The sequence below is a fragment of the Arvicola amphibius genome, chromosome 14 (assembly GCF_903992535.2).
Source record: "Arvicola amphibius chromosome 14, mArvAmp1.2, whole genome shotgun sequence".
In the NCBI taxonomy this organism is placed as follows: Eukaryota; Metazoa; Chordata; class Mammalia; order Rodentia; family Cricetidae; genus Arvicola; species Arvicola amphibius.
Window position 1 is genome coordinate 11,942,731 of NC_052060.1, and position 14,403 is coordinate 11,957,133.

The 14,403-nt window shown below is 37.1% G+C and overlaps 1 protein-coding gene across 1 annotated transcript in view; it reads right to left on the bottom strand.

Annotated features, from left to right (window-relative positions):
• Window positions 1–14,403, bottom strand: part of Man1a2 (mannosidase alpha class 1A member 2) — a 112,156-nt gene that overhangs the window by 29,446 nt on the left and 68,307 nt on the right. Inside the window, exons 8-9 of the mRNA XM_038311169.2 lie at window positions 13,824–13,917; window positions 1,867–1,982 (exon numbers count right to left, since the gene is read on the bottom strand). Coding sequence (XP_038167097.1) covers window positions 1,867–1,982; window positions 13,824–13,917 — 210 coding nt within the window. The remainder of the gene's footprint in view (window positions 1–1,866; window positions 1,983–13,823; window positions 13,918–14,403) is intronic.

Consider the following 14,403-nt stretch of genomic DNA (forward strand, 5'->3'; position numbering starts at 1 on the left):
GAAACCCTGTCTCGAAAAAAAAAATGTATATGTAATACACTATCTTAAAAAATAAAGAGACTGAACGTAAATTTGATCTAAAACCTATAACACTAAGATGAAGAAACCAGGATTACAGGAATCTGAAGAGGAGAGAAGAGCAGGATGGGAATGGAAGCATTTTAAACATAATATCTGAGAAGTGACATAGAACTCAGACTGCAATCTTAAAACACTCAGCCAATCCTATTTCTTCTGTGAACTCAATGTTATTTTACAGTTCAAAACACTGTCTCTTAACAGGAGTATTGCTGAAGATAACAAAGGGCAAAAATTGTATAGCTGAGATCATATTTTGCAATGAAATGATCAATTATTATTTAAAAATTAGTTAGAACCCATTCTAAATGTAAAAACTAATAAAAATAGGATGGAGAAAGCAAATATATAAAGTTGTGTACATATAGTATATGGTAATAGAAAATATTTTTATATTTTAAGATTAACTTCCAAAACAATCATACCTATTACAATATATGTAATGAATATATAAAACATAAACTATTTTAAAAGTGATAATTCAAAACCATAACAATATTTTTTCTTTTGAAAATAAAGGTTAAAAAACCCATTTTAGGTTAAAATATAAGAAAAAATAAAAATGATTTAATATATGATAAATGTCATAATTTTGCAAAAATACATTCATTCAAGTGTCTAGAGTACCTATTATATTTGGGGTATTTGTATTGGGTACAGACACTGATAAACAAATTACTCTCTATTCTTTAAGAAGCTGGGGAAACTGATTAAGAGCTATTTTCAAACATCACTATGATTCTAAAATTGTCTAGCAAATTCTTAGATCACAACTTTTCTAGGCTTAAATTTTCAGAGAAAATAAAATGTTGCAGCTTTTCAAAATTTAAGGCTCCATAGAAAATTTTAGAAATAGTATGTTTAAATTTAGATTCTTGATTAAACTTTAACTCAGTTTATTAGTTAACCTAACCCTCATCAAATGTGAGGGACTGGTGAACAAAGCACTGTGCATCACGATTCACTCCCATACTAGAGCACACTCAAAACAACGGCAGTAAATCAGCTGCCAACAAAGTAAAGGATGTAAAATGGGTAATAAAAAAATCTTTGGTTTGATCTTTAAACTTACAAAACTACAGTGCTGAAAATAGATCACTATATCAGAAGGACTGTGTTATATTAAAATCATCAAGGATATAAAGATTTCCAATAGATCAGAAAGTCAGTAACTTATTAAAATGATTAAAATTTCTCTATTTTATAATTTTTTTGTAAAATTTCATAGAACTAACTCCAGGCTTTTAAGCTGTCATAGATTTACCAAACAATATAAAGAGTGATGAAGAAGACAGGCTCAGTTCCAGACTCTCTCAGCTCTGTGATCCTCACCAAGCCACTTGAGCACTGTGTCTTAAGTAACAACAATAACCAAATGGAATCATCTATGTAAGTGGGTCAGAACAATGCCTGGCACAGGAAAACACCACACAAGTGGGCACTATCACAAGTCTTTACTCAAAGACTCTCACCGTATAGGCTTAAGCTATCACTTTAAAGAAGAAACGTTCGCAGGTAAGGATAAAGTTAGTAGTTTTACTAACTGTAATTAAACAATGTTTTATATATACACTAACTAAACTCTTCAATTTTCATTAAAATATCACAAATAAGAAGAATTAAAGTAAATATTTTCTATTAAAATACTAACAAACTTTGGTGAATGAACATGTTTATGTATATTACATATATTTTCTAAATGCCTACAATAAAACGGTTAATTTGTTCATCACTATGTAATATTCAACACAGATAGTCACTATCTGAAAATATTCAAGCAATAATCACCTCAACAGCATCATCATACATCCTTCTTGCCTCATGGTCTGTCTTATCTGACATCAGCCATGCTTTCAGTAAGTATTCATAAAAACTATCTCCCAGACCACCAACCGATGTGTGATCTGCAGCAAAAGAGAAAAGAGGACACGGGTGGAAGAAAGAGAAGATAAAGACAATTAAAATAATATTTTTCAATAATATTTAACAGATTAATTTAACTATTTAACAGATTAATTAATCACAGTGCAATGCCTACTTCCAACATATTCTACTTAGTCAAATAGAAGCACATTAGGCTTCCCTATACAAGTGTCTAATTTTCTAGGAAATTTTTTTCTCCTCTGTATGTGGTATTTTAAATTATACAGTTTATACACTGTTGCCCTGCCCCAGACTTCTGCAGAAGTAAAATAATTATCCTTTATACAATAATGACTTTAAATACACAGCCATCATTAAATGACACTTATATTTGCTACTAAACAAAAGACACTCACTCCTAAACATCTATACAACAACATCTAGTGGAAAGTCCTGTTTGGAAAGTAAGAGTCACTTTGCAATATATTTTCTAATTATAATTAGCTTTTGAGTTCTGTCATTGATATTATCACATATCAGTACACATTGCTTTTTCATAGGTATATTCTTACCTATCACTCATACTTTTAAACTAGAGTACCAAGGCAAACACATTGTCATACCTCACTTTTTTTTGTAAATGTACAGTTTTGCTGTACATTGTGGGATTTTGATCACAAAACTCCCATTGTCCCTGTACATAAAGAAAAACACACCACCATGTATAAACTTTCAGCCAGTCAGACAGTATACCACAGGAAGGGGAGGATGCTAGTCAGAAGCTTATGAGGAAAACTTGCAATTTGGCTTCAGGAAATGGCATGCTAGAATTTACTTTTCAGATCATAGAATATACCTGTGAACTATTAACGCTAAAAAACTGTAGGTAAAGCAGAAGAGAATATAAAGAATACTTCTGGATTTCCTAGGCAGATGCACTTTAATACAAAATGAAAGAGTCATAAAGGAAAAGTTTTAATTTCCTAGGACACAAACTAAACTCAAGAGAAATAAGCCTGAAAGAAAGAAACTGAGTAGAATGTAATTGCAGCATGTATGGCATGAAAACAGGGCAATGCCCTAGGTAAAGACCTCTGACAAAAAAATAAGGCAAACAAAAGAAGAACTCAAAAATGAACAAAAGAAACAAGACTCAGTCACTAAGAAAACACACTCAACTCCAGCACCCAGAGAAAGGCCAAGTAAAATAATAAGATTCCACTACTATCTAGCAAGTCCCCAAGAATATGTTTAGATTTTATTACATTATTTATGTATATAAATGGACATATATACCACAGCATGTGAATATGGGGTGATTCTCTCCTTACACCAAATGGGTCCTAGGAGTCAAACTCAATCTTCAAGATTCACAGCAAGTACCCTTAGCTGCTGAGAGCCATCTTGACAGCCCAACAAGTGAGTGAGTGAGTGAGTGAGAGACAAAGAGAAGGGGCGGAGAGAGGAGGGAAGGAAGAAGATCATCTATCTATCTATCTATCTATCTATCTATCTATCTATCTATCTATCTATCTATCTATCTATCTAATCTATCTATCTATCTTCTACCTACCTACCTACCTACCTACCTATCTTCCACTTATCCGTGTTGCTAAGGATTGAACCCGGGACCTTCAATATGCAGGGTAAACATTCTAACACTGTACTATATCCTCAACTGTCTCAAGCATTTTAAAAGGCACACTATCCAATGCTGACAATATAATTCATAACTGTTAGAACTGGAGGTAGATACCAAAATTTAATATATGACTCTAGTTCTGGAATTACTCTATAATATGACCTAAAAAGCATAAATACAGGTGTTAAAACATCCACTATAGAATTCTTTGTACTTGTAGAAAGTTAAACAAAGCCTGAACTATCTAGGGAAGTTGATAATGAAAATGAGTATAAATATAGTACAGTACAGTACACGATAATTAAAAAAAACCACATGTCTGTAATCTCACACTGAAGGGTATCTATTTTTACACTGCTAAGTGTGAAAAAGGAGCAGGCTCTGAATAATATTTATAGTCTGACATTGCTAAAAATTATATATTAAAGAATGTTAGGGTACAAAGTCTTTGAAAAGAATTACTAACAATGATTACCTCTGGGCAAAGGCCTTGAGTTTTAACTTCATATCTATAAATACACTACCTGAGTACATGTAATTTCATATAACTCAAAATCAACTTCTACTGTAGAAAACAAATGGGTAGAAGGGCTATCATTTACACTGTAAGCAATACATTGAATGCTCCTATACTTCACATATACCTTAAACACCATTTTATTTCATTGTTTTTCCTGAACTCATAAGCAAATGTGTTGATAATTTTTAGCACAATGTGTACCACTAAAACCACACAGTTAAATACAGAACTTTCCAGCAGCCTAACAGACTTCACATGGCCTCCAGTCAACATCAGTCCCTAACGAGAACTTCTCTGATCTCTAGCACCACACTTTCTAAGTTCTTGAATATAAAATGTCCATCACTTTTAACTAAGATCTATTAACTTAATGCTGCTAAGAACTATTCTCTTGTTTTCTACCTAAGTATGTAAAGGAAAGTTCCTTTGCTTGAGAGTCTTAAAGTTGACTGAGTATCACAGAAGATGGTTGGAGGAAAAGACAGGCTTATAAAATGATAGCTCACCCAATTTTACACTGAATACATCTGTGACTACTCAAGGAAATGGCTGAAAGGGAAGGGATTATAACTAGTCTGCTGAATTTTGGGATGCTATTTACAGATCTAAATGGAGCTAACAAAAAAGCAATCAGGTAACAGGAAATCCAGGGAAAAGCTAAACTGGGTGACACAAGTTACCAATGTGTAAATCTCAGGCATACCTACTAACAGACACTGCTACTATGGAGATAATATGAACATTTAAAGAATAGGGGACAGGGGAGAAGGTCACAGCAGACACTGCAGATCAGCAAGCACAAGCAAAATAGGAGGCATGGAGTAATGTCCTGGAAGGTGGCACACACAGAACCGTAAGAGCATGATCTCTGCAGCTATCCGTCTGCTTTGCTAACCCCCACTTTGCTCTGTGCTCACTACCTGTATCACCTTGTGTAAAGGACTTGATTTTCTCTGCACTTTATTTTCTCCACCAACAGCCAGGAAAAGAAAAACAGCATTTACAGGTCAAGCAATGGATCAGCATAGACTACTCACAACTATGAGCTGTTCATTAGGCAAACATGAGAGAAGCAAGTTTGAAAGTGAGATGATAAGTAACATTTCTCTTCACTCTCTCACTACACCTTTCTTGAATGGCCTCAATGTAGCAGGCCTTGTCCTAGGCACTAGGGATAAGCAGGGACTAAAACTTATAAAACACTCTGCCTTATGGATCTTGTATTATGTTGAGAGATAAAAAATAAGTAAGATAAAAGAGCAAACAATAAGGGACACTATGTATCTGATACTATTTCAAGTACTTCATACATAATAAGCCAATTCATCATTACAATAATACCATAAAGTGTATTACACTGCTACTGTCCACACTGTACAGAGGAGGAAACTCAAATGCAAAGTAGTTAAGTCATCAATCAGGTTACAAAGCTAGAATGTAGCAGACATGAGTCAAGCCCAGCTATTCTGCTCAAATTCTGTGTTCTCAATAATGATCCAGGAACAAAGGAGTGTACAACCTATGGATCTGGTAGTCAGACTAACAGTAACATTTTAGATGAGGTAAGCAGGAAAGACTCTTATCTCTAAGGTAACTTAAACCATCTGTAGAAAGTGAGAGGGTGAGCCGTATGAGTATCTCTGGGAAGACTGGTCTAAGCACAAATGGTAGGAACAGTGGCTCTGTTATAAAAACTTGCTTGCTAGACTCAAGAACCAAAGGGAGTTGTCAATGGAGGTAGACCACAAAAAATAAGAGAGAGGTCAAAGAAGGCTATAAGGACTTCAGCTTATACTCTGGATAGTAATATATAAAGTCACCGTAGAATCATATAATGTAGCACAATTTATAAAATAAAAAATTACTGGCTCCTATATTAGAATAGATTGAAGGCAGTCTGAGGAAGACCAATTAGGAGTTGCAGTTAGTTTATCATCACTATTACCAATACTTGAAGAAGCAGCTTTAAAGGAAGATTTATTTCTACAGTATCAGAGGTTACAGCTCATGGTCACTGACTCCAGTTTCTGTACTGTGGGGAGAAGACCAGGGCAGGAAGCCTGTAGCTGAACCCTACTGCTGACCTCATGACAGTCAGAGAAGAAAATGGGGCCAGACACAGGGTAGACCTTTCCAGGGAATGCCTGCTGTGATTTCCTCCCTCCAATTAAGTCCTGTGCCTACTTAGGTCCATCTCCCAGTAATGCCACTGTCTACACAAGGGCTTTATCAATAAGATAGCTCAGAGCCCTTGGGATACACTCTTTTCACACAAACACATTTGCTGGTAACCAAGAGACTTTAACATAGGAGTCATTTTAAAGGGCATTTTTTTGTAACTAATCCACAAAAAGTACAGTCACGAAAATATAAATAAAAGGGAGTAACTCAGCTCAGGGTAAACAGTATCTAGATTCCAGGTACATTTCAAAAGTAAATAGAAAATAATTTGCTGAAGAACTAGAGGTTGGGTGTAAGACAATGAAATAAAAAATAGCACTAAGATTTATGGTATAAACAAGAATAGAAAAGTCAGTAACTGAAACCAAAAGAACTAAAGAAACACCTGGTGACATCAAGAACTATAAAGAACTGGGTTATTGATATTCACGTACACTTGAAGTGGCTATTGGATATTTCAATAACAACTGGAGGTCAAGGATAACAGAAGACTGGCACTCTAAATCTGAGATTTGTCAGTGTTATGTGGCAATTTCCTCACACACAAAACTGTCTTATTTTGGGAGGAGTTAAAACAAAGGATATTCTAAAAGGAGGTGAAACATTCTATCCTATAGAAACGCTCCTTAATAAGCTCAGGAAGTAAACAACTTACAGACTTTAGGAAGTCCCTGAATCTGACCACATTTATTAGCACTCTCATTCTCCAAGCATATATAAGCAGGAAGAACTGCTGAGACACACTCTCAGACAAGCTGAACTTCTTAGAAGAGGTTCAGGCTGGGTCACCTAAAAGAAACAGAGACCAGCGAAGCTCCCTAGAAGAAGCAGACAAGCAGTGTAGCACAAATAATAAAAACCCAGAGACAGATACTGGGGTTCAACGTGAAGACCAGAAAAGCAAAGTGGCCAGCCACTAGCTTTTACCTATACCTCAGACTGAAATTGATGATCCTGCCTCCACAAATCCTCAGACTGATACTGAGAGTTGTCTAGTGTTGGGATTAAAGGCAGGCACCACCACCGCCTGGCCTCTATGGCTAACTAGTGTGGGTGGTGGGATTAAAGCTGTGTGTCACCACTGCCTCGCCTGTATGCCTGGTTAGTGTGACTGTTTCACATTCAGATCTTCAGACAAGCTTTATTTATCAAAATACAAATAATATACTACTCTAAAGCAGAGCTGCCTGGAGGAAGCAGAGATGCTTGGAAGAGGCTCAGACCACCTGTGTTGCCTCAGTGAAAAAGTCTCCAAGGTTTTGAGTTACCTGCAAGTTGTAAAATACCCTTGAAGTTCCCATGAGTTCTTACCATGCTGCGGTAGGCTTTTGGTGATGCAGCTGTCTTTGAGTCATTTCTGCCCCTCACCCATTTTTCTCTAAGTAATCACAATAAAATTCACTGATTCACCAAGTTCAACTTCAGTGGTATCCTTACTTTAGTCTGTCCTTGGTTCCCTATCTAGGGTAAGATAGTATTTGAGAAATAGTGTCACCCATCAGTCGGGATATAGATGGTATTTCATACCACAGCACTGGGAAGACGGCAAAGAAAACCAGGGATAAAGAGCAAATTTATAAAAACTGAGTACAACTAAGTGAGACTAAAAGAAAGCAAAAGAATGGCCCAGAAAGCAGGTTTTTCAAGAAAATAAACAGATGCTGATGGTCTCACAGCTTTCCCAGCAACTATGATCATTGTGATGAAATTCCAAATTTTTCTAAGACATCATATATCTGGATAATGTACTTAACAGTTCAAAACAGAACGTACCTTTCTTTCAGTGTCAGTTCTGATTACCATTATCAGTGTGGGTGTAAGGTTATGGTATGAACATATGACTGAGGAGAAGCTCCAGGAGCTGGTTCTCTCCTTTCACATTGAGTTCTAGGGACTGAACTCAGGCAGTCAAAGAAATGTGTTGAAGACAAATTCAAGAAAACAATATTTTGGTGAAAAATAACACTGTGGAATGGTAATGTATCATAGTACAAAGTTACAAAGGAGTATACTTCAGAGCTAGTGCTTGTCATCAGATTTATTAATGGTAAAGAAGTGGAAGGCAGCTAAGCTCCGCATCATGTCAGGCAGTGAGAGGGTTTGTCTGTTATTGTTTTTTCATTTTTAAAATTTTATTTTATGTGTATGGGTGTTTTGTCTGCATGTGTGTCTATGAAGCACATGCGTACAGTTCCTGCAGAGTTCAGAAGGTGTTAGATCTCCTGGGACATGAGTTACAAATGGATGTGAGCATCCATGTGGTTGCTAGAAATTGAACCCAGGCCCTCTGGATGAGCACCCAGTGCTCTTAACCACTAAGCCATCATTCCAGCCCCAGTAACTAAAGTAATTTTAAAAAAAAAGGCTTTTACACTTTGGCATCATGTGCTAATTTCTGGATTTGTTATAGATATAAGAAAGGATTACCAAGGGGGGAAATCTAAGAACTCACACATAGTATTAAAGGAAATGAAACAGAAGGGAGAGGATGCAAGTCTTTATTTAGTTCTATGGGACAGGAAATGTGGTTTTCTATCTATGAACTCCTGTCAGGGTTTACTGATGTAACAAATTACTTAATTCATGGGAAATGGTCTCAGTCTTCTTACAGGTCCACTCAAGTTCTCCCAGGCAGCTGGCCAGGGAGAAAAGTGTAGGAGCTGAAGATTCAAGGACTACCTAAGATCTAAGAGTATAACATCATTCAATGGTCTGGATTCTTGACTTGAAGCACTGACTTGGGACTGCCTATGTGGCAGATCTGATGAAACACGCACTACAAGAGTCTTCTGATACCTGGAAACTGAGGATGAATTTTAAAGCACACCAGTTGCTTACACAGCCATCTCAGCAGGCCTGGCAGTCGGGGGGGGGGGGGGGATGCTCTTTCTAGAAGCAGCTCCAACCAGAATTCTAGAATACAAACTAGTGTGAAGCATTTCCAAATATAGTGCCTCACAAATGTGACCCACATGTGCTTCAGACTAAAGAACTCACCAGGAGAAACAGTAGAGGCACAGAAGTTCGATCCCTTATTGAAACTGTTATGCAGGAAAGCCAGGGTTTGTACTGTAACTGCAAACGTTATACGCATTCTAATCTTTCCACAATTTTAAAGTTAGTAATATAAAACTTAATGAACTGGTAGTGACTGGTTTCCTAGATTGGTTTCACTTGAAATCATTAAATGGCCTAGGCTAATCATTGCACTTTAAAAATGAGAGAACTGAAATAAAAAGGGAAGAGAACCAATGATTTGCCTATAAATTTAGGTTCCTTGCGATATTCTTTTAAATCTGTTGCCAAGTCCTTATCCTGAGAATAATTACTAGCAATTACACTCTGATTGCTATGTGCATATCAGACATTATCATCACTCTAATTACAATACAGTTAGCCAAAGCTGAATGGTTAACTTTCAGTTCAATTAAATGTTTGTTTTGCAGCCTATTTATAGATTATGACAGATGTATACTGCTCAAAGATAATTATGGAATTTGATACTTTCCAGAGCTGATATAAAACATACAAAAACACAAAAAAGAACAAATCAGACAATTTAGTAGGGAATGCAGCTGCTAGCGGAATATGAGGCCAGTTTGCTAAGGTTTTAAAATCTGTCTGCCAAAACACCCAGTGAACAGTGCTTTCTGTAGCATTCTCAAAATTAATAAGTGCTGACGATGAAGATATTGTAAAGTAATTTCAATTGATTTTGTGGAGAAAAACAGTGACAAGTGAGTTCTCTTTTTGTTAGGGCCTTTTACTGTGGTGATCTATGTGTGACACAAACTGCGCCGCTGGCACCACTGGAAGTGTGCTAGTCAGTGATGCTGGCTGCGGCCAGTGGGTGACAGGAGCACCACCTGTTCCTGAAACTGTGCACCAGACACGGAAACCCCTGCAAACTACTCTCCATTCTCTCCATCCTGCATTGAGCTGTCATGTAAAACTTCTTTTGGTTGAACTATGGCAATTCCAGGAACTACAGGAATATGGCAATTAGGAGTAAAGGAACCTGTTTCTCTAGATTCTCAACTGCCCTCCCTGTGGACCTAGTAATAGCCAGTCAGGAGAAGTACTTAGAGATTACCTTACCTTTAACTGACTGCCCACTGGTTACCACCAGTAATAGCCAACTGCAAACAAGAGAGAGGGAGGGAGGGAGGGAGGGAGGGAGGGAGGGAGGGAGGGAGGGAGGGAGGGAGGGAGGGAGGGAAGGAAGGAAGGAAGGAGCTCTTCAACCCTTGCACTTGCCCTCTAGCTGCCCCAGCTCTTAAACAGACAACAAGGCTCTGACTCTCAGAGACACCTTATCCCACCACCCTCCCCACTCCCTGCAAAAATATAAAATAAGGACCTGGACCATCTGCAAGTTGTTCCTTCTCTTGTCTTTCCTTTTCCTTGACCTTCAATTTGGCTTTGTTTTGAGACATGGTTTCACATAAATCCCAGCCTGTACTAAGACTCATTCTGTAGCTCAGGCTAGTTTGAAACTCAAAGTCCTCCTGCCTCCGCTCCTGGACTGCTGGGTTACAGATGTAATCTAGTTCTACTTCTCTGTCCCTAAAGCTTCTGCTAGCCTCCAGCCTACATTCTGTCTCTACGAATCTGAAACTGACATAAATACAAACACACACACACACATACACACACACACACACTAATATATGTTGTGTTGTGTGGTTGTCTCTATTCATTTAGCATATTGTTTTCAAAGGGGTCACATATATTGTAGCATGTATCATTTCTTTTTAAAAATTACTGAGTAATAATATTACATTGTATGCTTATACCATATTTTGTTTATTCATTCACTATTAAGCCACTTGCATTACATCCATTTTCTGCTTCTGTAAAAAATATGTAAAGCTGAGGTTTATTTAGTTCACAATTTTAGAGATTCAAGATCATGGTGTCAGCATCTATTCAACGCTGGTGAAGGCAATCTGACTATACAACAACTTAGTGAGCAATCCTTCTGGGAGCTGGTAGATAGAGCGGGTTTACTCTGCAACAACCCATCCTCATAAAAGCTACCTCCTCCACAAGACCTGGAGACAGGGATCCAACAACTCAATGACCTTGTTGTGCCTATGTACCACTGAAAGTGTTCCAGTCAGTGACAATAGTTGCGCTCACAGATGGGTAAACATGACCACTACCCATCCCTGGAAGCTTTCTTTTCACTTCCTAAATGCTCCACTGTATCGCCTTTGTGCCAGAGCCTCCAGCAACTGAACCTCTAGCAGAGCAGCAGCTCCTGGCTTCTAGGAACACTTGGACATATGCACCTGAGTCTGTTTTCAGTGCATTTGGTGGCTACTCATTAGGGTATTCGGGTTGCCTTTTTGGAAACTGCCCCGGCTTTACCCTGGCTGCAAGGTTTTCTGTTCCCACCAGAAATGACAAGTGCTCTAATTTCTCCACATATGCCAAGGCTTACTTCTGAATGAAGCCACCATAGAAGCTGTGAAATGGCAGGTATCTCACAGTGGTTTTAATTTGCATTTCCATAAAGACGCCAAACAGTTTTCATTTACTTCTTTCCCATCTGCATATCTTCTTGGGAAAAATAACTATCCAAATTACTTGGTCTATCTTTCAATTATGTTGCCTTCTTGTTGACCTGTAGGAGTTAATATATTGTAGAAACATATCCCCACTATATATGTTACTCTTGTTTGGTAGGTTATCTCTAAATCATGACAGAGTCCTTCAATGCACAAAAGTTTTAATTTCTATTTAAGTCTAACTTACTTTCCTATGGTTATCTAGTCCTGGCATCATATTGAGGAATCTATAGGCCCGGATATTCATCTAAGGGCTTTGTAGTTCAGGCTCTTAAATTTGGTTGTATTTTTAAAATCCATTTTGAAATCAGTTTCATAGATGATACAAGAGTTCACTTCAGTCTTTTTCAAGTGCTTATCAAGTTTTTTCTTTATCACTTATTAAAGAAAAAACATGTTGGTATTACAGTGGTAAGCACAGATGCTTCTCTAAAAGAACCTTTTACTGTCAGGTTCCTAAACCAATGCAATTTCTGTTTTCTTCCAGAAATTACTGAAGACACCACACTCTTCAAAGGACTTAAAGGAATCAAGTAGGAACCAACGGAGAAGCCTCCTCCCTGAGGAATGGCTCTCATAGCATTGGACACTGGTAGTCAAGGCTGCACAGATAGAGAAACAACTGGCAGTTCTACCCAGCTGTAATGTCAATGAACCACACAATGACAGGACCCACAAGAGAGCCACAATGGTATGATGGTGGGACTTTTACCTTGGGAATAACCAGATAGCTGTCTAATTTGACTTAAAGCTTGCTCAACAGGAAGGAATTCATGTCTGGTACTGTAATTCTACAATCTGATTCACTGAAATTACTAAGTAAGCATCTGATCCAGTCACTCATATAAAGCATTAAGAAAACTACACTTTATTTTATAAACACAGGTCTCAACGTTTTGCTTTTTCAAAAATATCCTTTCAGTAGGAACATTAGCTCTTCTGTTTTCTTCAAAGTAAAGAGAACAGAGAAGGGAAAAACACATGACTAGGGTCCATAAGCAATTTCCTGAAAAGGAGCCTGCAAGACAATCCATGGCAAACATCTTCCAGCTCCGGTATTCAGACTCGCATGGTTTCCACTGGTAGAGCTAGCAGTGCTTCCAGTACTTAAAATTAAATGATCGTTACCTTTGTCTCTCATTTACTACTTCATTACACTATTATTATTTTCAAAATCAGCCCAGACATTGACTTATTAGGGACAAAGTTGTTACTCGTATTTATTTTAGTTTCTTTACTTTAAAAAACAGCATTTATAAAACCTTAATTACTAAAATTTTAAGTTCAACATTTCCACATGAACATTTACTGTTTAAGATTCAAAACCTTCAAAGTTGAGTTCTAAAGCCCCGATACTATTAATCTCTGCAAGCAAAACCTTTCTCCACCAGGCAGAGCAGGCATTTCTGCCAGTTTCATATAATGAGTACACTTCTTTTTTATATTTGCCACATTATAGTCCAATCACTTTGTGTTTCTACCTACCCTGCTAGCTTGGGAACTCCCCCAAATCAGACCAAACACTCATTCTTTTTCTATCTTTAGTCTCATACAATAACTAATGTGTGATACCTTTTTCTTATATGAACAAATACACATAGTCTATCCAATGGCAACTGTCCTCTTTTCCAGTAATTTGTATAGTTACATCTATTCTGAATTCCTCATAGTGTTCTTACTTATAAGATTAATTACTACGTAATATCCGTCATAACGTATTCCAGCAAAGTACCTACAATACATAAAAGAAAATATCCTTGTGAGACACCTTACCAATGCTTCCTTTTTACAAATAAAAATTCAAGTAGTTTAAAAGGATCAGAAACTAAGGGACGAAAGCAGCACTGGTAGGATCGGGCCTAGACTGGGGGTTTGAATTCCACATGGTGCACCTTTTACCATATCAAGAAAAGACTTTTCAAACAACCTTTTTAAACAAGTCAGCAATTGCGCTAGAAATACTTACACTGACCCCAGCGCCCTGTACGTGGGTTTAAATAATTTGGATAAAGACCATTTGGGCGTTCCATTTTCTGGAGTAGTTTTCGAATGTGCATGACCTAATCAAAATGAAATAAGAATGTAATTAAGAGAAACAGATGTCATCAAGGCTTTCTATTAGTCTATGCTCTGTGATTTTTCTATCACATGGAACCTATACCCACCTTCTACCTTGACATGTGTGGTGGACAGGAGGGTTTCTGTTTCTTAAACAATTCATTAGTTTTATTAGAGGACATATTATTATTATTATTTAAAAACCAAACAAAAATAAAAGTAACTCTTAAATGATTTATTAGTTTTATTAGATGACATATTAGTATTTAAAAACCAAACAACAGGCTGGGTGGCGGTGGTGCATACCTTTAATCCCAGCACTCCGGAGGCAAAGGCAGGTAGATCTCTTGTGAGTTCAAGGCCAATCTGATCTACAAGAGCTAGTTCTAGGACAGGTTCCAAAGCTACAGAGAAACCCTGTCTCAAAAAACCAAAAAACAAACAAACAAAAAAAAAACCAAAAAAACAATAAAAGTAATGAAATAAAA